The sequence below is a fragment of the Panthera leo genome, chromosome E3, assembly GCF_018350215.1.
Source record: "Panthera leo isolate Ple1 chromosome E3, P.leo_Ple1_pat1.1, whole genome shotgun sequence".
Taxonomy (NCBI): domain Eukaryota; kingdom Metazoa; phylum Chordata; class Mammalia; order Carnivora; family Felidae; genus Panthera; species Panthera leo.
In genome coordinates this window covers 38,229,057-38,256,734 of record NC_056694.1, presented here as the reverse complement: position 1 = coordinate 38,256,734, position 27,678 = coordinate 38,229,057, and the positions used below count along the sequence as shown (strand labels likewise).

The 27,678-nt window shown below is 55.7% G+C and overlaps 1 protein-coding gene across 2 annotated transcripts; it reads right to left on the bottom strand.

The window, feature by feature from the left end:
• Positions 1-1,801: 1,801 nt before the first annotated feature.
• Positions 1,802-27,678, bottom strand: NLRC3 (NLR family CARD domain containing 3). 2 transcript variants are annotated; one of them, XM_042921978.1, is made up of 20 exons: positions 27,251-27,678; positions 18,952-19,044; positions 18,505-18,566; positions 18,053-18,254; positions 16,222-17,956; positions 15,175-15,261; positions 12,380-12,463; positions 11,844-11,927; positions 10,372-10,455; positions 9,095-9,178; positions 8,594-8,677; positions 7,852-7,935; positions 7,225-7,308; positions 6,655-6,738; positions 6,087-6,170; positions 3,942-4,025; positions 3,444-3,527; positions 2,680-2,763; positions 2,217-2,300; positions 1,802-1,892 (listed from the first exon to the last, which is right to left on the bottom strand). In XM_042921978.1, the coding sequence occupies exons 4-20, from the start codon at positions 18,228-18,230 to the stop codon at positions 1,802-1,804; spliced, it is 3,183 nt and encodes a 1,060-aa protein (XP_042777912.1). In that variant the 5' UTR covers positions 18,231-18,254; positions 18,505-18,566; positions 18,952-19,044; positions 27,251-27,678. The 2 variants fall into 2 exon arrangements, with proteins under 2 accessions (XP_042777912.1, XP_042777913.1); XM_042921979.1 differs by lacking the exons at positions 18,505-18,566; positions 18,952-19,044; positions 27,251-27,678 and having other exon boundaries at positions 18,053-18,473.

Sequence of the window (27,678 nt, the reverse complement as noted above, 5' to 3'; positions counted from 1 at the left end):
CAAAACCCAGTAATCCAAATAAATACTACCCAAGACCCATATTCAAATGTCTCCCATTTCCAAATACTTTTCTTTATAGCTGATTGTTTCTCTGCAGTCGAGGATCCAGTCAGAGATCCTGCGTTAAATTGTCATGTCTGTTTAACCTACAATTTAAGACAGTCCCCGGCCTTTTGTATTTTTCATGACATTGGTCTTTTTGAAGAGGTCAGGCTATTGTTTTTTGCAGAATGCCTCTCGATTTGGATTTTGTCTGACTGCTCCTTCCCGATTAGAGTCAAATCAATAGTTTTGGTGAGAATACTGCATCGGCGACGTGTCGTCAGCGCCTCCTATCAGGAGCACGTGATGGTAATTTCTCCCATTCGTGCTGATGGTAAGTTTGACCACGTTGTTAAGAAAGCATTTGCCCAATTTTCCATCTTTAAAGATATCTTTTTCCCCTTTGTAAATGCCCCATGTGGGGTGATATTTTGATAATTCCCCTTTGTAAGTATCCCTTTGGGGTGGATAGCTTCTTCCTCGATAGGCTGTCACCCATGGTTTTAACGTACATTGATTCTTGCCCGAATACTCATTTTTTTTTTTAATTTTTTTTTTTAACATTTATTTATTTTTGAGACAGAGAGAGACAGAGCATGAACGGGGAGGGTCAGAGAGAGGGAGACACAGAATCGGAAACAGGCTCCAGGCTCTGAGCCGTCAGCCCAGAGCCCGACGCGGGGCTCGAACTCACAGACCATGAGATCGTGACCTGAGCTGAAGTCGGACGCTTAACCGACTGAGCCACCCAGTCCCCCCCCGAATACTCATTTTTAAGGGAACATTGGGAACAACATCGATTCGTGTTCAAACTGTAAAATCTTGATAAGCATTTTCCTTGGTTTTTTAGTTGGTGAGAACTGTGGTGTCCACTTGGGAACTTTTTCCTTTCATCACAGACCAACCCCTGAGGGAATTTGTGCCACATGGAGCTCAGCTTGCTCGCCTGCATGGGGACACGACAGGCGCAGCAGGGGTCTGGGAAGCCTGATGTCGCCTTCATGGGGACGCTGCAGGCGCAGCAGCGGTCTGGGAAGCCGGCTGTAGAATAACATTGAGGCGTCAACATGTAACACGCTATTGACGACCAGCGGGCCAGACCCCACATAACGTGTGTCGGACGTAGTCCTTGCCTTTGAGAGATTTGGTAACGGATCAAAGACGGCAAAGACCTTGGAGAGCTTAGTCTCTGTGTCCGGAATTTTATAACTCAAAGCCTTAATTTCTCTTCAAACCAATTCTCACAGTTTTTCCGTGTATCTCTGAGGATCATACTCCTAAAACCTTCTGTTCTTCTTGAGAAAAGGAAGGTCCCTTCTGTCACCCGTGCCAAACGGATACTCTGCATAGGCTTGAAGGTGGACAGCTCACTTTAGAGTGAGGGGATGATTTTAACCAGTGGAAAAGGACAATGAAAACAAAAGGGGCGCGTGAAGACCTCGGGGTATGAAGAAGCTCACGCCCGCTTCTCACCGGCTGGGCTTTAAGGCCTATGTCCCTGAGTCCCACGGCAGACACCTTCCCTCCTCTGTGCCACAGCAGGGAATCTGCGTCACCCCTGCCCGGTCGGAACCCGGGCCGGGAGAGGTGCTCCCAACCCCTTTGGCAGCATCCCTCCTGCCTCTTGCAGGAGACCAGCTTTTGTGCAGGTCAGCATCGTTCCCAGACCACAGGGACGGGCCCTGGACGGGGAGTTTTTGTTCACAAGCTTCCAGTTGCTTCTGTGTTCTCTCGCTTGACCCACCAGGCACTTTTGCGCTCACATTTCAACAGTGCACGAAGGAGCGTTGGTCTTGATAGCCTCCGAGATCATCCTGGCGCCAGACTCCCCAATGTGATTTCCCTGGAGGCTGGAAGAGAAGGATTCGGACCCGGCTTGAGAGAGGGGCTCAAGGGCCAGAGGCCTGCAAGTCCCTTTAGTAAAGAGCAGACAGTCACCACACGAAATGCAGAACTCCAGGCAAGACCGTGCTTCCAGGATCTGTCCTATGGGGAAGGCCCAGAACGGCTCCCTCTTATACCGGGCTGCCCCGCAGAGCCGCTGAGAGACCTGGGAGTCTGCCAGCTCCAGGAATTGGGCGGAAGGCAGGGCCTGACCTGGGAGCCGTGAGCCTGCGGGGTTGGGGGGGGGGGGGTTGGACCAGAATGGCAGGGAAGGGCCGAGCCCCACTCACTTGATGTGCTGGAGGCCGTGGTTCCCAGAGAGTGCCGTGGCCACGCATATCGCCCCGTCCATCCCCAAGGAATTCTCTTGAAGACTAGGCAGAGAAAAGATGCAGACACCATCGTGAGCCATTCGGGACAGAACACGTGCCGGGAAGCAGCGCTGCATTGATCACAGGTGTCCCAGCAAGAGCAAGGTGGCCTTTACCCCTGAGACCAGTGTCTACCGGTAGCCAGGTGGTCCCGTCCGAGCGCCATGGAGGATGGAAGACCAAAACCGCAGGCATTCAATGGCTTACCTCTGACATAAGCTAGATAGAATGAACAAACTCATCTGCAACGTGGACTCTAGTGCTATTTCTAGCCAGAGGGAAGCAGCTTACAGAGGAAGTCAAGAACGTCTCATTACGTGGAGAGGTTCCAGCAGAGAAGTCTGCTGTGCCAGGGCGGAGGTAGGTCTCTACAACCACTCACTTGAGTCTTCGGAGACTTGAGTTGACCTTCAGAGCATTTGCCAGGGCTTTGGCTCCGGCCACCCCGATGGCGTTTCCTCTTAAGCTGTCAGGAAAGATATGAAGCCTAAAGCACAGCGATAGCTGTGGGGTGTGAACAGTACCTCCTCAGACGAGCACGGGCCGCTGGGTAGAGGCAGCAGGGACGTAGCAACCACGGGGGGCGGTTCCTCCTTCCTGACTCCCCGGCCCAGAACAGAGATCGGCTCTGGGGAGCAGGACGCACCAGGAGGGGTGAAGCTGGCCCGACCTGGGTGGTTTGTTGGAGCCCTCGCCCTCCATCCCAAAGGAAGGAGAGTGGGGCTGAGGTGAGAGAGGAGACACTTCCTCCAGCGGTCCCCACATGCTCAGCGTCACAGGACCACAAGAGCAGGAATGACTGGGACATGCCTGAGACCCCCACTGAGCTTAAGTCGCCCCTGCCCCCGCCCGGAGTTTGGATCTACTCCTAGACCAAGATCAGTGGCCAAGGACCCCTGCAGAGGACCTCGGGATGTGCGCAGCCTGGGCAAGACCCAGGAGAGCAGGAGCCACAGCGGTGACTCCCAGGGAAGAGGTGTGAGGTGGCAGTGGGGAAGCTGGGGAAAGCTTCATCTCAGTGATGATATTTAAGTGCTTTGTGACTTTCCATGTAAATTGACATTTTTTCCCTTCTGTATCTTCATTTTGAATCAACAGCTTGGTTCGTTTGGGTAAGAGACAGCAACCAGAGACTGGAATACTCACTCGAGAATCTCCAAGGTCCTGTTCACAGCCAGGGCATCCCCTAGCGCCTGGGCCCCCCGGGCACCAATGGAGGCCACCTGCAGACTATGCAGAAGAGATGGGGTCAGTGCGGACAGGCTGAGGCGCTCCGGCCTGCACCCCGCCTGGCCCAGCTTCCATGCATCCTTGTCCTTCCTTCTCCACCCCTGGACTGAGGGCTGCAAGTGACAACATAGCGCTGAAAACTGTTGGCCTGTGATCCGTCCAGAGAACGCCGCGCCTCCGGCCTCCCCTGATGCCGAGGACAGAGATCGGGATGCTACGGATACGGGAAGGAGAGGTGGTTCCCTGGAGGGTTTGAGGAAAAACACTCCCTGAACCCCTACCTCTTACTTTGTCCCAATTGCTAACATTAGGAAAATTTAACACACCTTCTCGGCTGGGAAGCAAAACTGATGTTTGGTATGAAAGCAGGGCTCAGGGCCGGCTGCCTGGGCGGCCGTGCACGTCAACACTTACTAGAGAGCGGTGAGGGCCGTGTTGGCCTTTAGTGCGCTGGCCAGTGCGGAGGCGCCCTCGTCCCCGATGGCGTTCTCCTGCAAACTGAACACAGAGCGTGACCCCCGGGCTCACAGGGCACGGGGCCAGCGGCACTCCAGCATGACGTCCTGAGCTTGGACCTTCTAGTTTTCATTCAGACCGCGCACACCGCAGACTAGACTCCCAGGGTTGCCGAGGGGATAACCGCCCCTGTGGCCTCCTAATTAACATGCAGAGGGCTCTGGGGTCTCTATGAACCTGGATCATCAGAAGCAAACAAGAAAAGGGACACGTGGAAATACTCTTAAGGGTGAGGACAAAAAAATGGGCGTGCCAGCCAGAGAATTCAGTGGAAGCCCTTAGTCCCTGGCCATTCTTGCTCGTCAGGGTTTTACATCTATTTTTTTTTTTTTCCTTCCCTTCCACATTGGAGTAAAGTCAGTTCCTAGCGCGGTAAATGATGGAGAGTTTACCTCGGGTGGCATTGGGGTGTTGAAGGGAGCAGTTTGCATTCGCGATTTTAGCAGACGTGTTAGTGCGTGTGGTGCCCTGGCCTGATCCTGTCTCGGGTGGGCGGGTGTGACCGAACGAGCCGGCCCCGTGGGCCACGTGCTGGGGGGACGGAGGAGCCCACGGGGTCTCCTGCCCCCGTGTGGTCACGGAGGCCACCGGGAGAAATAGGTCTGAACTGAAACCTGCAGGATGAGAGTTGGGGGAGGGGGCCTGGCACGTCCACGGAACCCGAAGAAATGGCACCAAGTGGCTGGCGTGTGAAATGACGGAAGCAGGCCTTTGGGGCCTTTGTTAGAAGCCACACCGAGGGGTGGGTTTCACTCTGCAGGCACTGGGCGGCCATCGAAGCATCTCAGGACGGGGACAGATACACATTTTGGAAAGATGTTTGGCCAGCGGTGTGAGCGGATGCACTGGATGTGGAGGCCGCTACGGGGACGCAGGGTGAGTGGAGCTGGTGGCCGGACGGTGGCCGCGAGGGTAGAGGGAGCCGGTGGGGCCTTGGGAGGAGAGTCGCAAGCGGGAAGCGAGAACAGAGACGAGGTTTCTAGCTCGCGGGCCGGGTTGGCCGGGCCCGTTCGTGAGGTGGAGCTGAGAAACAGACTCGTGGGGAGGTGGCGTGGGCAGTGATTCCGTGGGTCTGGGGCTCGGGAGAGAGGGGTCTAGACGCGGGGGCACCGGGACTCTGAAGTCCGGGAGTGTGCGAGAGGACAGCTTCTGGAATAGGGAGCTCGTTCGAGACAAGATGGCCTAGAACACATCCCTGAGGAGCCCCAGGATGTCAGTGAGACAGAAGAACCAGGCAGAAATAGGCTATCCTGGATGCCAAGGGAGAAGCCATGGGCGCGGTCCAAAGCAGGTGAGACTCAGAGGGTCAGAGACAGGGTTCCCATTCAACTCCGCGGCTCCACTCGCTCGTGTGCCCAGGAGAAATGAAAGCGCATGTCCAGGCAGAAGCTTGTACACGAACGTTCACAGCAGCGTTATGAGAGCCAAACAGTCCAAACCACCCAGATGTTCCTCGACAGATGAGGGGATAAATGGCATGTCAGTCTGCACAGCGGAATAGGATTCAGCCACAGAAAGGAATGAAGCCCTGATTCACGCTGCAACCTGGGTGAACCTTGGAAACCTGATACCGAACGAAAGACCTTGGTGGCAAGAGGTCACACGCTGTTCAGTCCCACGTACGTGAAGTGTCCAGTACAGGTAACTCCGTAGAGACGGAAAGCAGACGTGTGGTTTCCAGGGGCTGGGGCACGGGGGCAATGGGGAGTGACCGCTGATGAGTGTGGGGGTTTGTTTAAGGTTTAAGGGAAATGGTCTACAATTGTGGGGATGGTCGCACAACTCTGTGAGTATACTAGAAGCCAGCGAATTGTATGCTTTATCTGGGTAGGTTTTTGTGGTAGGGGGATTACGTATCAACAAAGCTGTTTAAAAAACAACAAAACAGATAAGAACAGAAATATGCCCGCTGGCCTTAGGGCAGAGGAGGCTGTGTGCTGAGGGCCTTTGGCACGAGCCGAGCCGTGTGCCTGGTGGACCCCGAGGTTTCAGATTTCCTTGCCGCCCTGCCCTTCCCGCCGCCCCTGCCGAGGCCCCACTCACTCGAGGCTGGTCAGGCTCTGGTTGAATTGTAGTGCTTGTCCCAGGGCCTTGGCTGCACCGGCCTGGATGAAGTTCCACTGCAGGCTGGGCAGACACAGACACGTGTGACCACGTGGGCCAGAGCAGAGCCTGGGAGGCTCTGGAAGGTGCAGAAAGAGGGGACTCCTCCCAGGAGAGTCTGATGGCAGGGAAGGAGTACTTGTAGGACGGGGTCCTGGCCACTGGTGGACACAACTCCTGCACCCCGCCTCGGGTCTAGTCCCAAGGGGTCAGTCAGCACTCTCTGGTTAGGGGTGGGCACAGGGACGGGCTCAAATGAAGACTCCAAATGGCCCCTGCATGAGGCTTGTGGCATTTGCAGGTGTGAGGTGGGTGCCCACCTCCCACCTTTGGCCTCTCAGTGGATCAGCCCCAGGAAGCGGGCGGGGGCGGGGGCTGGAGGGGGACAGGGCGCGGCCTACTGGAAGCCCCTGAGGCCGTGTTGTGGGGGAGCCCGATGCCAGCGGGTATGATGGCCCCGCAGTGTTGCAGAGGGGACAGGGAGGGGTGGGGGGCACCGTAGACTCACTGGAGGGATGTGAGGGCCCGGTTTTCTCTCACTGCCAGCGCGATGGCCTGGGCGCCCTGGTCGTGGAGGAGGTTGGCTGTCAGGCTGGGAGGAAGGGATCAGGGGCGAGTAAGCAGGAGCCTGCCGGCGTGGAGCCCCCGTCCTTGCTCACCTGGGAATCCAGGCCCCCTCCTCCCCGAGGACCCACCTAGCTCGTGTTGATTGAGCGCTGGTGTGTGCCAAGCACGTGCCTTCCTGACAGCCACAGGGACAGGGTCCCGGGACAGATCATCCCCCTGGAGGACTCACTCCTGATCCCTGTGCTGCGCTGCCCTGAAGATCTGGCCCCCCTCACATCACCACGGGGACTGGGGCACGGGGGCAGGCAGCGTCCCCACGAACCTCATCTGTAGGTTACTTATCACATGAGAGTGGAGGGGCTGCCCCCAGAGGCCAGGTCTCCTGGTTCCCCCTCCCCAACCGGGTCCCCCTCCAGCCTGTAAAATGACAAGGTGACGAGGGTCTGCAGCCCCCTGTCACCCTGGGCCTGAAGGGGCCGTAGGAAGCACACCCCGCCCCCGACTCACGTACTCCAGATTTTTCAGGGTGCTGTTGCTGCAGAGAGCTTGAGCCAGGTCCCGGGCTCCCTCTGAGCTGATGGAGTTTTCTCGCAGGCTGGGGAGAGAGAAGACCCTGAACTGCTGACCAGATACGTGGGGACTTGGGGGACACGAGCCCTGGCACTCAGGCTTCTCAAACCCAAGGAACCTCAGGGGTGACCTGGGCGTCCTGAGCGATCGGGTGTGAAGGGCCTCCGACAGGCAGGGCTCCCCGGCCGGCCAAGCATCTCCCTGTGGGACTGCCAACAGTGGGGCCACCCAGGAGGGAGCGGATCGGTTGACGGGCCCTCAGAGGTGAGGGGACGGGGGCGGGCGAGCATGCTTGGCTGCCTCACAAGCTCGTGTAGCAGAGGGAGCAGCAGAACCAGCCAGCTGAGGACCCCGGCTGTCCCCTGCCCTCCAGAGCGGGTGGGATGCCACAGGCTCCGGGACCCAGGATGCTCCAGGACCCAGCTGCCCAACCACAGATGTCTTCCTAATGGACCCACAGAGGGAGGTGTGGCCTTCCCGGCCCCAGCCTTTCCTCCCAAGTCCCAAAGGCCCTTCAGACCCCTTGACCAAAGGGACACCCCGGCCGGAGAGGGAAGGCGGGACTTACTTGAGGCTGATGAGGGTCTGGTTGGTGCAGAGGGCCCCCATCAGCGCCGCCACACCTGCATCACTGATGGAATTGCTCTGCAGGCTGCAAACAGGACGGGGCAGCGCTTGGGACGCTTGTCCCGGACCCCCCGGGAGCCACTGTTCCAGCTTGGGGACTGAAGGTGTAGGGCTCAACAGAGTTGGGGGACCCTGGGTGTTTTTCTTATCATCCCTCCTTCCCGTCCCCATCCCCCACCTGTTCCAGACCCTGCTAGGTCAGGGCAGGTGGCTCTAGCGTGACCAGCCCCCAAAGTTTAGACTCTGCCTTGATTTGCGTGGCTCTAAATGGCCCGGAGAAGGGGTTTGCGTTGTGTCTGCAGCCAGGGTGGGGGCAGCGCTGAGCTCCCCCAGCCCCCACCAAGGCTGCTGCAGCTGCAACCCTCTTTAGTCACCAGTGCCAGCCTAGGGGGACTTGGTGCTTGTGACTCTGGAAACTCCAGAACCAACACCAACCTCTGCTGTCCAGGGAAATGGAGCTGGTGGTGGGACGGAACAGCGAGGTAGGCGTGGAGAGAGACCGAGATCCCAGTGTGCCCAGGGTTGGCGGCTGGCTGGATCCCGGCAGGGTGGTGGCCCTGACTGACAGCCCTCTTCCGGGACCCGCCCACCTTCTAGATGGGACGTCTAGACCCATGTGTCACCCACCCAGGGATGTCACCCACTGCCCACGGCCACTCCTGAGTGTGGTCAGGCAGACTCACTCCAGGCTCTCCAGGCCCTGGTTCACCTTCAGGGCCTTAGCCAGGGCCTCGGCACCTTTATCGCCAATGCTGTTACTGGAGAATCTGCAAGAGAGAAGACAAGGGTGCGCTGGTTTTCTGGAGCAGCCTGGCGGGTGGGGCCCGGGGATCAGGGTCCAGGGAAGCCCTCCAGGGCAGTGCTCTCTCTGTTGTCTTAAGGGTGCCCAGGGCACAGTCTGTTCTTGAGTCTGGTTGGTGGCCCCTGCAGGTGACTCCCAACTGCCTGTGAGAGATCAACCTAGCAAAGTACGTCTGGACTCCCTAGCAGGGGCAGGGCCAACTCTTTGGTGAGAGGTTTTGTGATACTTCATGTGAAGTACCCACACGTCTATCCATCCATCCGTTCATCCATCATCCATCCATCCATCCATCCATCCATCCCCATGCTCACAAATATTTGTGATGGGCTGGGCTCTGTGCCGGTCACTGAGGATACAAATGTAGCCCTTCCGCATTTCTCACATGAGCTCCTTCAGACTCCTGTTCTGCTTCAGGGCATCTGCCGTCTGCTGGGCTCCCAGAGGCCCAATGGTATTCTTCTGCAGGCTGTGGGAGAGGGGAGGGGTCCCTCAGCAAAGCTGGCTGCAGCCATTCCCCCTCTCGGGACAGTCTGGGGGAAGGGCGAGAGCTCAGAGACGACTCAGGTGCTCTCCCCACCGCGTGGGCAGAGGGGGCTCTAGCAACAGTGTGTGCATCATTGCCGAAACGATGCCAGCAGATCGACACTGGTATGTGGGGGGTCAGAGGCAAGGACGGCTGGGCTCCTTGCCCAGGCAACCCTCCCAACACTCAACAGTCGTCCTGCCTCTCGACCAGTCCGCAGCCTACCTCCCACCCCCGCAGTCCTGCCTAGGGCAGACCCTCCGTTTCCGCTCTTCTCCGAAAGCTACTTCCCTTCATACTAAATCTGGAGGAGGGAGATGCTTACAAGAGAACCCCCGTGCGCATCCCAGAAGGGCAGGCAGGGCAGGACCTGTCCTGTGTAAGGCCAGATACAATCTCAACCAAAGGGAATTTTCACTGGTTCCAAAAGGGATCCTTTCCCTCAGAGCATTTCTTTGAGAAAACTTGGGATTGTAAATCTGTCCCTTTGAGAAGCGTATGAATCCTTTTAAAAGCTAAATAAGCCTTTTGCCGGAGTGATGGCCCCCAAGGGACCTCAGAACCACGTCTCTGAAAGGAGCGCATCGAGGAAGGTAGCACCACTCCAAGTTGTAATTGTCGCTTGTCATAACGGCACGAGGAGCCTGGCTTTTCCTTTGGGTAAAGGCAATCATTGAACGGCTGACGACCTTAACCACCAGGCAAACTGAGGAAACACTGTGGGTGACAGACGGTGCTGTCCAGTCCTCTTACTTGAGGACAAGTTATCTTGAGAACACGCGTGCCGTGGGTTGTATCTGCTTGGCTGTAGAAAGGGGTGAGATTTCTTTCTGTCCTGGCCAGCTCTGGGTTGCCAGTGATGTGCAGTGCAATCTGGTTGATTCTTCAAATAATGCAACTGTTTCCTTCTTTTCTACCTTTGCGGAGAGGATTTTCTGCATTGGCAGGAGGCTTTATTTTTAATTATTTCCCCAATACCTGTTCTGTGGAAGAGTGGACATCAAGATTTCCAGGGGTCATCTAGATGGGCCCGAAAGTCTCAGGCCGTCTCCCCAATCATCCTTCCTTGCAGGAAACAGGCCCTTGGAGGAGGGGAGAAGGGGGGGGTATCTCTGCTGGCCAGCACGTCCACTTACTGTAGCACAGAGAGGGTCCGGTTGGCGGCCAAGGCCTCAGCCACAAACCTGGCACCGTTATCCCTGATGGCATTGTTCTGGAGGCTGTGGAGGCAAGGAAGAGGTACATCACCAATGGCACAAGAGAGGGCCCAATGGTGGCCTTGACCCCTACCACAGTGTTACCAAGGCCCAGGGGGTGGGGGGAGCAGCTGACCAGTGCGTGCCCTTGCTGCCCACCACACAGGATTTGGGAACAGTTGGTTCCTCCCAGGGAATCCTAAGGATTCCCTCTGAGTCTCTAAGCATTTGTCTGCTGACTGGGAACGGGGTGCGCATATTATCTGGATGACGATAGCTAGGTTGTCCGTAGTCTTAATTACAGCTAAAAGCCACAGCCTCCAAATGTTAACAAGGATGTGGAAATATCGGAACCCTCACCCATTGCTGGTGGGGATGTAAAATGGTGCGGACCTTGTGGAAAACAGTCCGGCGCTTCCTCAAAAGGTCCAACGTAGAGTTACTGAGCAGTTTCACTGGTAGGTATTTACCCAAAAGAATGGAGAACAGGTACTCAAATGCGTGCACATGAATGTGCACAGCAGCATTATCCACAAGAGCCAAAAGGTGGAAACAACCCAAATGTCCGTGAGCTGACGAATGGGTACGTTGGGGTCTGTTCATAAAGCGGAATGTTATTTAACCAGAAAAAGGGATGAAGTACTGACACGTGCTACAATGTGGATGAGCCTTCAAAACATTATGCTAAGTGAAAGGAGCCAGACACAAGAGGTCTTATTGTATGATTCCGTGGCAAACATAGAGACAGAAAGCAGATTGGTGGTTTCCAGGGACTGGGGGGAGGGGAGAATGGGAGGCGGTCGATAAAGAATACAGTCTTCTTTTCGGGTGATGAAAATATTGTGGAACTACATAGAGGTGATGAAGGAACAACTGTGAACGTACTAAGTGACACTGAAATGTATACTTTAAAGTGGTGAATTTCACCCCAATAAAAATACATAAATGAAAAAACAAATGACAGTACACACTCAACTAAGGATGGGTACAACCACATATGCCAACTCCCAAAAGGAGCACAGCAAACCATAGGAACATTCTAGAGAATGGCACTTTCAGCGTCCTGGAAAACACCTCAGGGGAACATCCTGACACCATGGCCTTGGGGATTTCCCATTCGATGGAAGACAAGAGGTTTTCCTCATAGATTATTTTGCTTTTCCACCTCTATACAACCGCATCCTCCTTTTCCTCTATCCCTGGATTAGGCTGTACACACAAGGACAATGAGCACAGAAGAACTGAAACCTGAAACTTGTATAGATACGAGATCATGTGGCATCCACCTAGACAGGAGCCAGTATAGCATGCCTGCCATTTTGAATCCTCTCCCACTCCATGGTTGGCACCTGGGAGAGGGTTTTGTGCGCCCTCTGCTGGTTATATCGGGATGTGGAGCAGATGGCGCGTACCTCAGAAAGGCCAGAGTGCGGTTAATCTTCAGAGCATCTGCCAGAGCCTTGGCCCCTTGAGGTCCGATGGAGTTACTGCGGAGGCTGGCGGGAAGAAGAGAAAGAACTGTTTTCTTTTATCCAATTCCCAGGGAGGAAAGAAAGAAGTTACACTGACCTTTAAATCTATGCTCTTTGACAATAACGGGGTTTAAGATTTCATGTTTTGTGGAGATCCTTATTCAGGTGAACAAGTAAGGAATTTCCCAGTATGGCCCCATGTGATGGGGGGTCGGCGGGGGGTGGGGGGTGGGGAGCAGGATCTGATGTACGTGGCTTGGGCCAAGTATGGAGAGGAGAATCATACCAGCTTCAGGGCCAAAATTCTGGTGCCTCCCTGGGCTGATCCCCACAACTGACGAGGAGCCAGGAATTTGCTCACTCTGCTGTCCTTCCAACTGACCGAGGGGACAGTGTGGTCTGGGGGACTTCACAAGATGGCTGACAAGCTTTCCCTGTCCCAGTGGTAGAACGTTGGCCTCTGGTGTCCTACTTACTCCAGAGCTGTCAGACTTCTGTTGACCAGGAGGGATCTGGCCAGAGCTTTGGCCCCTTTGTTACTGATCTGGTTCTCAGCCAAGCTGCCCAAGGAGAAGGAGAAGAGTGGTTATTGCTGGTCTACGACTGTCATGGCCTCTTCCTCAACACCAGGCTTGTGACCCAAACCTCCCGGTTTCACCAGCATCATGAGGGCCTGGACGCAGGTGGAGATGACGTGAGCCCTGGAGCAGAATCGCCCAGGCCAGGAAAGCCTCTGAGCCAAGTAAGGTAAGGCCAGAGTGCAGGGGACAGACCCTCACACTGGCAAAGATTCCCAAGGCAGAGTCTGGCCAGAATCCAGTACGATGGCTTCTATGCGAACAGGGCAGCAAAGAGCATGGGCAGTTACAGAAGTTTCCCACAAAGATCCCCGGCAGCAGTGTGCCGGAAAAGTACAACAATACTGATTTGTAGCATTGGCCGATTTCCATGGTGTAAATACTCTCACCACGGCCAATTTCAAGCAGTCCCAGCTTGCAAAAATTCCTAAAACTTTAAAAACCTGCTCTCATGAACTGTGGCCAGCTCACCACTGGCCCCTGTCCTTTTCTAGCACAGGGAAGGAAAATGGTACTAACTAGAATTAACTTCAAAGTAAAACAGAAACAGGGCGCCTGGGTGGCTCAGTCGGTTAAGTGTCTGACTTTGGCTCAAGTCATGATCTCACGGTTCATGAGTTTGAGCCCCGCATCAGGCTCTGTGCTGACAGCTCAGAGCCTGGCACCTGCTTCGGATTCTGGGTCTCCCTCTGTCTCTCTGCTCCTCCCCCACTTGCAATCTGTCTGTCTCTCGGAAAAATAAACATTAAAAGCAAACAAACAAAAAGAGCAAAAACCCGTGTTCCTCAGAACAGCTTTAGGAGTCCCAGAGGCTGAGGGGCACCACGTGCCTGGGTTCTGGGCCTCCACGTCTCCTCTTTCTGTCCAGAAGCTCCCGGGTGCCCGTCTTTTGTGGGCATTCTGGCTGATAGGCCACTTTTAAAAGGGATTCTGTTGCATAGAATTTGAAGATCATTCATCCAGACCGCCCTCTACATAACCGTCCTCGAGTCCTAGAACCTCTGTCCCCTCTCTGCCCAGGACTTTTGTAACAGTTTTTAATATCTCATGAGCCACGTGTGTTTTCTGAAGGGTGCCTTTTCAAACGGGATGTGGCCCCTGAGGACCACCTACAGAGAGGGGGAGAAGAGCACGTGGCCTTAGAAGAAATTTTGGCTTTTGTGCAGAATATTTTCTGAGCGTTATCCAGACTCCTTTATGTAAAACTCTGGAAGTTGACTATTTTGCTGAAGGCTCCCGTGAAGGAAGAATATTAATGAAATTAATTAATGTTATTGTGTTTCTTTCAGAGGGATTGCATTTCTATCTCTGGCTGCTAGCCCAAGGGGATCCCGCTAATAGCCGGCCCTCATCCAGTGCTTCCTCTGTGCCTGGCCCGTCCTCACCACTTGCCTTGAGTTAACCCACTGAAGCTGCTTCAACAACCGGAAGGGGGAATGTGCAGGAAAGGGTTAACCTTGCCCCAGTTCCGGAGAGGTGACCTCTGAACGCTTGTAAGGTCCTGCCTGATAAGTCTGTCTGTGTTTACCTGGGGCCCTTGGGCCGTGCAGTAGCAGCCTGACGTCCCTACCTCCGGAGGGGCTTCCCATGACCCACCTCCAGTAAAATGTCTGGACCCAAGCCCGGGTGCGCCTCCCTGGTTAGAACGCTTCATGTGTGCTGTTGCGCATGGTGGCTGGGGAGGCGGGCCCCGTCTGCACCACCACAGCGGAAGGACAACTGAAAGCTTGCCCCTGTCTCTCTGGGGCCCGCCTCGTGCACCCTTCCCTCTGCGCATTTAAATCCGTATCCTTTTGACGTCCTGAACCACAAGTGCAGGTACAACAGCTCTTCTGGGTTCTGTGAGTCCTTCTAGTGAATCATTAAACCTTTGGGGGGTCCCGGAGACCCCAGACTCACAGATACCGTTTTAACCCCATTTTTACACTCCTTTGGCACAGAGTTGACTGTACAGGGTCACACAGAGCCCACCGCTCACCACTGTCTTCCGTGACTTCTTTTGGCTCCTGACTCACTCCGTTTTTGTTTTCTCAGAGATTATTCCTGAACCCAGAGGAAGGCTTAAGTGAGGATGAAGAATTCCTCTCGGGATCCTGTTCTCCAGACTCCTCTCCCTAGTTCTAACCACCCCCAGGTCACAAGCCCACTCCTCAGCGTTACTGAGACTTGGAAATGTGATCACAGGAGATTTCACAAGCACGAAACTCTGTTTTGCCGTCAGCACACAGACTTGTGTCTCATCACACCATTAAAGATTCAATGTTTAAATTTTTTTTTCTTGTACTCGTTTAAATAAAAGTTCAAATTTAAATCCAAATTTTAAATTAAAAAATTTCTAATTTAATTTCCAGAGCCAATCCTGTGCCTGTAATACTGTTTTGAGGGCAAACATCGAGAGGAGCTTAGAGAACATTGTGCCTCGCAGCACTTCTGAATGTTGAGTATCTGCAGAAATGCTCCCATGTCCACCAGAGCACCTGACCCTCACCACATCCCTTCCCTCTTCTTACAGGTGAGGGACCTGAGCCTCCGGAACTTTCCTGAAGGGGCAGCAACAAGCAGCCACGTGTTTCCAAGGCACCTCTCCTTGCAGGCGCCTCTGGCCGGTTGAGCAGAGAGGAGGATGGGAAAATAGCCCTGGACCCCGTGCGACAGGTAGGCACCCCGGGTGGGGTCTCCCGGGTCAGCGTTACCTGATCCTCTGAATGCGACAGTCCTTCCCGCTCAGCACGCTGCCCAGCAGCTCCATCACGGGGTCCTGGAACTGGTTGTTGTCCAGCCTGCAGGCGGCAGAGCGATAATGAGTGGTACCACCGCCCGCGGGCGGGTGGAACGAGGCCCCGGCAAAGGGCCGCCCTCAGGGCAGCAGACACATCCAGGCTGGCATCCCTTCCCTGGCCCACGTTTCCATCGCCACGCAGCCCCCACCACGAGGTGGCCCGGGGACCCGTGCTGGCACGCCCGCCAGGCTCGAGGTTTTCCCGGGAGGGTACGCCGGGAGCCTCAGTGTGGTGAGCCCCAGGATTCCTGCGCAGAGGGCGTCTCCCCGGCAACCCCGTGCATCATGTGTCCGCGGGACACGGGCTGCTAGCTCTGCTTCCAAGGGTGTGGCAGCTGCTCTCAGGTCCTGACGGCCCTGGTCTTAGAGACACTGAGGTCCAGAGCAGGATGGGTGATGCGCGGGAGGGGTGGTGGTGGAGTAAGTGGGCGCGGCCTCTGTCGGCAGAGGGGTGGCTCACAGAGTGCCGTAGGTTGAATCGTGTTCCCCAGAAAGATATGTTGGTGTTCTGACCTCCCGCCGCCACGCCAGCGCCTCAAGCTCATGACCTCATCCGGAACCAGGGTGATCGCGGATGTCATGAGTCCAGATGAGGTCATTCTGAGGGGGGCGGGCCCGTAAGCCAGTACGACTGGCGTCCTGGTCAGAACACCACGTGGAGACAGTGACACCGGATCGGAGTGATGCGTCTACGAGCTGAGGACTGCCAGTGAACAGCACGAGCTAGCGAGGCAGGAAGGCTTCAGAGGGAGCTCAGGCCTGCCGACCCCTTGAGTCTGGACCGTGCCCCCCAGAGCTGTGACAGAACAAGTTTCTGCTGCCTTAAGCCGTCCGTGCTGTGGCCCTGCAGGCGGCCCCCAGGATGCTGGCACGGGGGGGGGCGTGGTGGAGGGGAACGGCCTTCCAGGCCCCCGCTGTCTCCTCCGACCCGCACCGCGCACACCCCCACCCCAGCACCCACCTCAGGCTCCGGCAGTAGAGCAGCTGGGGCAGCAGGCTCTGGAGGACGCCCTTGCTGAGGCACAGGGACAGGTTGGCCTCCTGGACGCAGGCGTCTGACACCTGCAGGAGGTAGGCCAGGGCCGCGTGGTGCCGGGGGCCGGTCAGCCCCGCCAGGCTGCCGCTCTGCATGGCCTCCTCCACGCCGCGGGCCAGCTCCGTGTGCCGCAGCTCGTGCAGGCAGTGCAGGACGTTGACGGCCCGGGCGCACACCGCCACGTCGGGGCGCAGGCAGCCCTGCAGGAGCTCGGCCGCCTGGGCCCCGTAGCCCTGGTGCTCCCCCTGCACCAGCAGGGAGCCTGCCAGCAGGGCGTTGACCCCGGGGGAGAGGAGTCCTGAGAGGAAGCGCAGGAACACGTCCAGCCGCCCGTCCTCGGCCTGCATGGCCCGCTGGGCCGCGCTCCTGAAGTGTGTGAGGAAGCCGAGGCGGGGCCAGGACACGCCACCCTCGGCGAAGAGGTCGAAGATAGCCCGCCTGGAGGCGGCGTAGTAATACGCGGCCGCCACAAACTCCTGCAGGGACAGGTGCGTGAAGCAGTAGGCCGTCGACGCGGCCAGCGTCTCTTCCCGCTGCAGGAAGCGGCTGCACAGGCCGCTCTGCAGCAGAGCGAGATCCACGCCAAACGCCTTCAGGTCCTGCTCGTAGAACACGTACTTCTTCCTGACCAGCCCGTGGAAGGCCAGCCGCCCCAGAGTGCCCACCATCTTGCGGCAGCTGTGGGCCACCTGCTCGATGCGAGGGCTCACCTTGCCCTTCTCCTGCCCGTCCCTGCCGAGGGCCATCCTGAAGTACCAAGAGTAGAGCTCGCACAGGGTCCTCGGAGTCTGCTGCCCGGCGTCCTGGGGCCCCGGCCCGCTGTGGCGCAGGTGACCCAGGGCCGACCCCGCAATCCGGCAGAAGGCTGGGACCGTGCACATCAGGTACAGGGCCCTGTCCGCCCGCACCTGCCTCAGGACCCAGTCGGAGAGGGTGTGGTCCTCGGGGAACATCTCCTCCAAACATGCCTTGATCTCCTCCTCGTCAAAGCCCCGGATCTCTGTCATCCGGTCTACCAGGCCCCCCGGGATCTGGCCGGCCACGCTGGGGCGGGAAGTGACCCAGACAGAGACTTCTGGGAATAGGTTGCCCCGGATGATGTTGGTGATCAGATGGTCCACCTGGATCTCCTTCGTGGGGTCCGTGCAGGCCACGGTGTTGGAGAAGTCCAGAGGCGTCTTGCACTCGTCCAGGCCATCCAGGATCAGGAGGGTTTTGGGCGGGGCCGCCGCCGCCGGGCCGGACTCCCCGATGTGCGAGAAGACGGAGCGGACGAGTCTGTCCGCAGACAGCTTCTCGTGGGTGTTGAGATCTCGGAAGGTCAAGGGGAGCACCAGGGAGAAGTCCTTGGCGACCTGTCCCCGGGCCCAGAGCTGGACAAAGTTCCTCACCAGGGTGGTCTTGCCCACGCCGGCTACCCCGATGGTGATGGAGATGCGGGGGGGGATAGACACCCGAGACAGAGGCAGGAAGAGTCTGTCCAGGGTGAGGCTCCTGGCCGGGCGCCAGGCCCCACGCGTGGTCTCCACCTGTGTGAAGTCGTGTTCCCTCAGCTGTAGGTCCGTCAGCCCCTCCAGCAGCAGGAGGCTGGTCAGCCTGGGCGGGGGGCCGCCTCTCGCCCCGTTCAGCAGAGCCTCCCGGCACTTCCGTATCCTCGAGTCTGCGGGACAGAGGCCGAAGGGGAGGGCTGGGGAGGGTGGGGGAGGGGAGGGCAGCGGGGAGCGGGAGGGCCCGGGGACACCCTCCTTCCGCCTACCGTCACCGTGAGGCCCTAGGGGGGCCTGCGGCACCCTGTCCAGGGGCTCTGGGGCCTGGGAGCCCTGACTGCTCTTCCCGGCCAGCAGGTCCACGAGGGCTTTCACTTGCCCAGCCGGGGGGCCGGGGCCTCGGCCCTGGCCTGCCTCCCCGCCGGTCCGCACCTCCTGCTTCCTCATGGGGTCCGCGATGGCCGCCAGCAGCTGCGAAGAGAGGGCCTGAGGTGCCGTGTGCCGCGTCACCACCCTGGCCTGGGACAGGTGAGTGAGCCTCCGGGGATGGGGAGGGACCCACTCCCTGTCCTTCCCCAGGCTGCCGGTGGCCCCCTCCGTCCGGCCTCCGGGAAGGGCCGGGAAGGGCCGTTCGTTCCTGGGTGGCGAGCGTCGTCCCTGACGCCAGGAGCATGGTGGATAAGAACCGGGCCCAGGCTGGAACCTGAGCTCCGCCACTTACTGGCTGTGTGGCACCGGGCAGGCCGCCTGAGCTCCTCGTGCTGTGCTGTCCTCATTTGTGACCTGGAAATGGAGACGGGGTTAAGAGCAGCTCTGCTCCCGAGAAGGGGAGAATGAAGGAGGTCGATCTGGAAAGGCCGCGTGCTCTGTGAGCCCAGCTCTGTGACCCCCCTGGAAAAGGCAAAACTGTGGAGAGAGGGAAAAGATCGTCCGTGGTTGCCAGGAGGGGAGGGGTGAGTGAGTCAGGAGGGAGCCCCTGGGGACTCCTGACCCCAGCAGCGCCCTTCTCTGCGGGGCGCTGCAGTGTGGGGCCACCGAGAGGCGGAGCCGTGCGGGGCCCCACCTGCTCCCGTCGCTTTCCCTGAGGCTCCGAGTGGATCCCGTGTGTCCCTCCCTCAGCTACGGTGGGCGCTCCAGGACCCCCGGCGCGCCCCTGCCCCCTCCTCACCTGCAGCGGGCGGGGTGTCCGGCCCACGGCAGCTCCTCCGGCAGGGCCCCACGAACTCAGGGGGTGGGGGTCAGCCATCCCTCGCCCAGGGGTCTAGGAGAGAAGACAGGACAGGGCTGAGCGGAGGCCACAACTGCCACTCCAGATACCGGCCGCTCAGTGAAATGGGTCTGGCCCGTGTCTTCTAGCTTGGCGGTTCTCTGGGTCTCAACGATCGTCACTTAGGAGGGGTCACCTGACTCCAGCCCCAAGGATCCGACATGTTCCCTGACCTTGTGCTTGCACTGGGCTTTCCTGGCACTCTAACCCGGGATGAACCTTTTTACCTAGAAGATGCTAAAAGGGGCTTGACAACAAGTAGAATAGCGTTTTCCAGCCGTTCCGTCCGGAGCACTGTTGAAGTGTTAAAGTACAATGAATTCAGGGCAGGCCGTGTCCAGCCCAGCTGAGGGAGTCTGGCAGCGTTTGTAAAGGCCAGGGGGAGGCCTCGCTCATTCTTCTTCTTCGGACCCCTTGGCTGTTCCCCCTCTTTTGTTCTTCTTGGCGTCAAATCCAAGGGGAAAAGAAACCAGATGGGGTTCTGACTGAAGTCTCACTAATGTGGATAGATCGGTGTGGGTGTCACTGAGGCAGACAGTCTTGGTGCGTTGTATCTCCTTTCCCATCAAATATTAAGTATTCGTGTTATTTCCCATCATTTCTCAGTGAATTCTTACTGCAGTATGAATAACTTCATCTCTTTCCTAAAATCGCAACACTTATCCTGAACAAGTTTTCCCACGTGGGTCAGACCCTCCACCTCCCCCACGCAGTGGTGAGTGACGGGAATCACACTGGGCATCCTCGTCTGACTCCCGGGCGTGGTTCGAGCCCAAGCCGTCAGGCCTCATGTTTGTGATCGTGTCTAAGTTGTTCTCTCCTCTCGGAAAAGATTCCTTCGCTTCCTTGTGTCCTAGCACCATTCAGATAACACCACATGATTGCTCCTGAAGGCTTCCTGTGCTCCAGACGACGATCTGTTAAACATTGTACTTACGTCATTTAGCTTCTTGTAACAACCCTTATTAAATTGTCACCGCTCCCGTTTTATGGATGAGGACATTGAGGCTCAGGGAGGTTAAGTGACTGGCTCGAGGCGACACAGCTGGGGAGCAGCTGAGTTGAGAGAGAAACCAAGGCTTCGCTGACAGCAGCCTTTGTGCTGGACAATCTCCTGCCTCTTACAGTACGTCCCCACGTTTTTCTTCATTAAAAAAATTTTTTTAATGTTTATTTTTAAGAGAAAGAGACAGAGCATGAGCAGGAGAGGGGCAGAGAGAGAGAGGGAGACACAGAATCCAAAGCACGCTCCAGGATCTGAGCTGTCAGCACAGAGCCCGACCTGGGGCTCGAATTCACGAGCCGTGAAATCATGACCTGAGCCGAAGTGGGATGCTCAACCAACTGAGCCACTGAGGTTCCCCTTGTACGTCCCCACATTTAAAAAATTAGGCATGTCTGTTAAATTAGCAAATACCTTTTTAGCAGTATTGACACAACCACATGATTTATTTCCCTTCAGTCATTGAATCAGGAGGTATTTACTGAGGGCCTTTTGTGGCCTGTGGGCACTGGGGGATCTGAAGGGAACAAGTTAGACAAGGTCCTGACCCTGTGAGTGTGATCCGGGTGGGGCACATGACAGTAAAGAAACCCAGTGAATGAGTGAGGCCATCTGACATGATTCACGCTGTGAATGAAACACCCAGTGTGCATGGCGGAGTGGGTCGGCTGTCACGGTGGCCAGGGAAGGCCTCTGTGAGAAGGCCACTTAGGAGCGGAGATCTGAAGAGTGAGAAAGCGTTAATTACACACAGAGCTAGGGGGACAGCAAGGACACGTGCCCTGTGCATTACTGGGGCAGAAAAAGCCAGTTGCTGGAGCACAGTGAATGGGGGTAGGGGTGGGGCTCACAGGATAAGAGGACGTTTGAGACCCACCCACCGTCATAATGGCCATAATGCGTTTGGGTTTGTACTGACATGCTGGGTTCATATCCAGTCTCTCCTTTAATCTGTGAGCTACACTACAGATTTTCTAACATTGAACCAACCTTAGGTTCTTGAATACTATCTTCCACGTGTATTAAGCTGTGTAAAACAGGGTGGGCTAGCACAAGAATAGATACAGAAGTCATCAGAACATAATATAGAGCTTAGGAACAAATATTTATATTACTTGCATATGAAGGAGTTTGGTAATGTAAAAAAAATAACATTAAATTAAAAAAAAATTTTTTTATTTAGAGATCAGTGGGGGAGAGGGACGGAGAAAGAGGGGCAGAGGGAAGTCAAGACAGAATCTTAAGCAGGCTCCATGCTCAGCATGGAGCCCAGCAGGAGGCTGGATCTCACAACCCTGGGGTCACGACCTGAGCCAAAATTAAAAGTCGGAGGCTCAACTAACTGAGCTACCTAGGTGCCCTGGTGTTTGTCTTTAAATTTTTTTTGAAGTTTATTCATTTTTGAGAGAGAGAGAGAGAGAGAGAGAGAATGAGCAGGGGTAGGGCAGAGAGAGAGAGGGAGACACAGAATCCGAAGCAGGCTCCAGGCTCCGAGCTGTCAGCACAGAGCCCGACGCGGGGCTCGAACTCACAAACCACGAGATCATGACCTGAGCTGAAGTCGGACGCTCAAACCGACTCAGCCACCCCAGGGCCCCCCCTGGTGGTTTTTCAATTAGGTGCTAGTGCAATAGGGAAAATGAAAGAATAAAAGATTTCAGGATTGGAAAAGGAAAAAAAAACTTTCACTCTTCACAGTTGACATGATTATATACATTGAAAATCCAAAACAGTCTACAATTGATTAGAACTAATACATGAACTTAGCAAGGTTTCTGAACACAAGGTCGGTTTAAAAAAGTCATATCTATTTCTGCTTATCAGCAACAATGAAATTGAAAGTAAAAGTTTGAAATATTTAAAAAGCAAATATCTAGGGGCGCCTGGGTAGCTCATTCAGTTGGACGTCTGACTTCAGCTCAGGTCATGATCCCACGGTCCATCAGTTCGAGCCCTGTGTTGGGTTCTGTGCTGATAGCTCAGAGCCTGGAGCTGCTTTGGATTCTGTGTCTCCCTCTCTCTCTGCCCCTCCCCTGCTCATGCTCTGTCTCTATCTCAGAAATAAATAAGCATTAAAAAAAAATAGGAATAAATTCAGCAAAAAATTTGCAAGACCTCTACACAGAAAACTAAAAACAACACTAAGAGAAATGAAAGAAGACCTAAAAGAGGGATTTACCATGTTCATGGATTGGAAGACTTACTATTATTAAAATATCATTTCTTCCCAAATTGATCGATAAATTGAACGACATCCTAATCAAAATTCCAGCAAGCTTTTTTGGTGAGGAAGGGTGGGTAGAAACTGGCAAGCTGATTCTAAAACATATATGTAAAGCAAAAGACCCTAGACTAGCCAAAATTATTTTGAGAAAGAAGAACAAAGCTAGACGACTTCTACTACCCAACATCAAGGCTTAGTATAGAGCTGTAGGTTTTGGCACAGGGCCGGCAGATAGCCCAGTGCAATATGACAGAGGGTCCCGAAACAGACCCACACGTCATGTGTGGTCACCACATTTACAACAGGGGCTCCACTGCAAGTCAGGGGAGAAAAGATGGTCTTTGTATTACATTGTGTTGCTCCAATGGGATATTCCTATCGGAAAATGGACCTTGACCCCCGTCCTCCCACCAGACACAAAGATTAATTCAAGCTGGATCATAGATCTAAATGTGAATGCTAGCCCCACCAAGTGTTTAGGAACAGTTACAGAATACTTTCAGGAACCTGAGCTAGGTAAAGACTTAAGTGGAGCACAAAAAAAGCACTAACCGTGAAAGAAATGAGTGCCATGTTTGGATTCATTAAAATTAGGGATATCTGTTCGACAGAAGACAGTTTTAAAAGGGTGAGACAGCAAACTACTGACTAGGAGATGTCTCCAGTACATTTAAAAATCCGGTAAGAAACAGGGGCGCCAGGGTGGCTCAGTCAGTTGAGCGTCCGACTTCGGCTCAGGTCATGATCTCACCTTTCGTGAGTTCGAGCCCCACGTCAGACTCTGCGCCGACAGCTCAGAGCCTGCAGCCTGCTTCGTACTCTGTGTCCTCCTCTCTCTCTCTGTCTTGCCCCTGCTCACGCTCTGTTTCTCTCTCATAAATAAAAAAAAATAAACATTAAAAATCAGTAAGAGACAGCTCAGTTAAAAGTGAGCCAAAAAATCGAAGATCTGTCACAAAAGATAATATCCTTAGTCATCAAAGAAATGCAAAGTGAGGGGCGCCTGGGTGGCTCAGTCGGTTAAGCGTCCGACTTCAGCTCAGGTCACGATCTCGCGGTCCGTGAGTTCGAGCCCCGCGTCGGGCTCTGGGCTGATGGCTCAGAGCCTGGAGCTTGCCTCCGGTTCTGTGTCTCCCTCTCTCTGCCCCTCCCCCGTTCATGCTGTGTCTCTCTCTGTCTCAAAAATAAATAAACGTTAAAAAAATTAAAAAAAAAAATTCTAAGAAATGCAAAGTGAAATCACTTCAGAGAAGTGTTTGGTAGTGATAAGGCCAAATAGGCATGTTTTTGTGACACAGCAATTCTCTGCCTGGCTTTGTATATCTAACAGAAACAAGTGTTTATATCCATCAAGACACAGTATTGGAATGTTCTAGCAGCTTTATTCATAGTGTCCAAAAAAAAAAAAAGGAGAAACTGCCAATATCCATCAACAATAGAACGGGATATGTGTGTGTGTGTGTACGTATGTATTTTTTGTAAAGTTGAAACAATCAGGTCCCCGGTAGTAATGACAGCGAAGGAACTGCGGACAAACTCAAGTGGCTGACTCTTGCAGACACACAGTGAACAAAATGTCACCCCGGAGAGAACGTACTCTGTGAATCCGCTTATGGGGAGTTTAATGTCAGGCCCAACCTATCTGACATGAGAGAAGTCAAAATAGCAGTAGTCACCTCCTTGTATACGTTGATCTGGGCGATCGATATGATCACCGATGGGTGCAGATACACAGGTGCCTACAGATGTAAAAACCCGCTGGGCTCACTTTGCTCTCTGTAAGCTGTACCTCCGCAGCCATCCAGATCTCCCCATGTGCGTAAACCAAGGCCGAGCAGTGTTAGTGCAGCCTCTTAGCACGTGAGGCCAGGACAGCAGGGCCTGTGTCCTGCTGTTGGCCTGGGTGATGTCAGGGCGTGGCCCGGCGGCAGACATGGCTTCCCGTCATTGGTTGTCCAGGTACACCCACAGGTGACACCCTGCCCCTGCTGCTACTGGGGGTGAGGTGGTGGCTAGGGGAATGAGGGGACCATGTGGAAGAAGGGCCGGGCCCAGGGCTCCTCGGCTCTGGCAGGACAGTGTCTAGAGCACTATGTGTGTGTGGGTGTGGGTGTGGTAAAATATACACAGCATGAAATTTACCGTTGTAACCGTTTTTAAAGCGTACAACTCGGTGGCATTAAGTACATTGACAATGCTGTGAAACCGTCACCGCCATCTACCTCTGGAATGTTTCATCCCCGCGATGGGAAGCCTGCCCCTATTAAGCACTATCTCCCCTTGCCCCTCCTCCCAGCCCCTGGAACCCAGCCTCCTCCTTTCTGTCACTACGGATCTGACTCCTCTAGGGACCTCATGCAGTATTTGTCCTTTTGTGTCTGTTTTCCAGGTTCATCCTTGTTGTAACACGTCTAAAAATTTCACTCTAAGTCATGTTCCGTCTTTATAGTTAGATCACATTTTGTTTATTCATTCGTCCATCCATGGACACTTGGGTTGTCTCTGCCTTTTTCCTCTTGTGAATAAATGCTGCTGCGAACAAATACCTGTTCAAATACCAGGTGTACAAATACCTGTTCAAGTCCCTGCTTTCGATTCCTTTGGGTTTATATACTCAGCAGTGGAATTGCTGAATTTTATGGTCGTTCTAGGAAGAACTATTTTTAAAAAGCCACTGCTTAGCTCAACCGCCTAGAGGTTTATTTGGTGTGAGGTAGGGCCTCAACACGTATGTATTTTTTTAATAAAAATTTTTGAGTTTATTTATTTAGGGTGAGAGCGAATGTGAATGGGGTAGGGGCAGAGAGAGAGGATCCCAAGCAGGCTTCACTGTCAGCGCGAAGCTTGATGTGGGGCTCAAACTTAGAAACCTCGAGATCATGACCTGAGCCGAACCCAAGAGTCGGACGCTTAACCGACTGAGCCACCCGTGCGCCCAGTCAACGCGTGTGTGTTTTGGAGCTCCCCTGGTGATTGTAAGGAGCAGCCGGCATTGGGAACCGCTAGGCCAGAAAGGCCGGGCAAGTGGCAGCGGAGGGACAACAGCAGGGGAGAAGAGGCAGGGCAGAGTAGTGTCTGGGAAGGTGGCAGGGGGGAGCTCCCCCCTGCCCCCACCTCCAGTCCCATGTGCCTCTCGGCGTTGGGAGCCAACACTTCCTCCGGGTCAGACACTCCTGTTTCTTGCCCTGCTGGCCGTAGGGCTAGGGTTCCCGGGGTTAGCAAATTAAGATACAGGACACCCACTAGAATCTGAATTTCGCATAAACAGCAGTTCTTTCAGTGTAAGTATATCCCAAGTATTACGTGGGATGTGCTTATACTTTAAAACCCAGGGCCAACCTCAGAGGCCAGTGAGGGCGCTCCCCCCACGGGACAGCGACCCGGCCGCGTGTGCGCACAGGCCCTGTGTGCAGCCCAGAATCCGCCCCTGCAGGGTGGAGCTTGCCACGGCCCGAGTGCCACACACGCCGCCAGGGACGGTCAGGCCGTGTCCAGTGCGGACAGCCTTCAGTGAGAGCGGAAGGAGGCCCTGCGACCAGCTTAAAGAGGGGAAGACGGGCGGGTGGTCTGGGCTGCCCTGGGCCATCTGAAGGCCAGAGTCGTTCTGAGCTGTGGTGGGCAGGGCCAGCCAGCCAGACAGCTGCAGACCACGGCCACCCCCTGGAGCGGGCTTCCCCACACCCCCACATCCTCCAGAGCCTCACCCGTGGGGTGCGACGCAGCCGAGGACCTGTGCTCACTGGCGTTGGTGTCGCTCAGTCCCCGTCCCTCAGGACGGACAGCGGAGCTCACGTCTCATCCCAGAGAAGACACAGGTCCCGATCTACTCATTTGCTCTGCCGGCAAGTCCCGTCTTGTCCCGTGCTGCCCTCCCAGGGGCCTGCAAGACAGCCAGCCTCTCTCTGCCCGCCCGCACTTGGGGACTGTACGTTCGGACCCTGCAGCGCCGACCTGCCTGGGCCGCCCTCACCTCAGGCCACAGCCTCTCGGATGCTCCTGTCTCCAGAGACTCCCTGCCCCCGCCCCACCTCTCAGGGCCCAAGAGTTCAGTTCTCAGCCCCTTGAGGTGGCTCGGCACCGTGGCCGTGGACCTCTCGAGACCAAGCAGCCTTTCCTAGAGGTGGGAGGAAGCGGTGGCTTTGCCACAGGACACAGGCCTTCTCATACTGCACTGCCCGTGGGACAGAGGAGGTGCTGCCGGCCTACACCCCTACTCGGGAGCCAGCCACAGGGTGGCCTGTGATGGCCACAGTGAGGCCCCGGCCTGGGGAAAGCGTGTGTCCCCGTGGAAGAGACCCAGAGGCGCCCCAGGAACCCAGGAGCCCGACCGTGGGGAGGACACCATGGCCAGCAGCCACCGCAGGCACAGCTCGGTGACACCTCTTCTGAGAAGGCCTCTCTGGTTACCGGCCCTCTCAGAATGATGAGCCTCGAGTCCACCCAAAGGTGTGGCTAGAAGAGACCCCTGGGGGCTGCGCACCCAACAAGAGGGTGGTGTCTGTGGGGCAGGCACTGAATGCCAGAGCCCAGCCTGCCTGCGCCGTCTCCCTGGGCCCTCAGGACCCCGGGGCAGGTCTGGTATTGTCACTGCCGTCTTACAGGTGGAAGGTGAGGCCAGGGATGGAGCCCGGGTCTGCCGATGCCAAGTTTAACCCCTTGGCTGCTCAACCTCACTCTGCCTGCCTGCAGCGGTTTCTGGTTACTTCCTGCTCCTCCCAGCCCATCACTGGTACCTGGGGAGCTGGGCTTTGTCCCCTTGGCCCATCGTGGGCTGCCCTTGGGCACATGTTTCTTTATTCCGTACGGTGAACTAGTCCTGCTCAGCAGCTCCCGGCCCCCACGGGGACACCTTCCCGGTGCCACCCAGCCACCGCTCCCTAGAGCAACTCAGGCCTTAAAAGTCACGGTCCTTCCTGCCGGCGGTCTCTTCCTCCTCCCCCATCCTGCACTGAGGCAGCCTGGACTCGACTTACCTCCCAGACCTCATTTCCCTAGGGATGCCGAGACTGAGGGGCCGAGGGTTCTCCATCCTGGTGCTCCCGGGCTCAGCCCTGCTCCAGGGGACAGAGGCAGCTGCGTGGTGGCGAGGATGTCCTGAGATTCTCTGTGGCCGGTCAGCTGGGCCCCGAGCCCTCGGGATCTGTGCGGGGCGGGAGCAAAGCCCTGTCGGAAGGGATGGGGAGGCACTGGCTGCACAGGGCAGGGGGACTCCGGCCCGTCGGCTCCCGCAGTCCCCCAAGCCCACCGGCTGTCACGGCAGCTGGGCTCCTCACCTCTTCCTGTGCAGGGCTCCGCCTCAACCCTCCTTCCTGTCTCATTTCAAAAGCCAACAGCTTCTCAGACAAATCAATGAGCCGCGGCTGCCCTGGCTCGGCTTTGTCACCACCCTGTAATTCAGAGA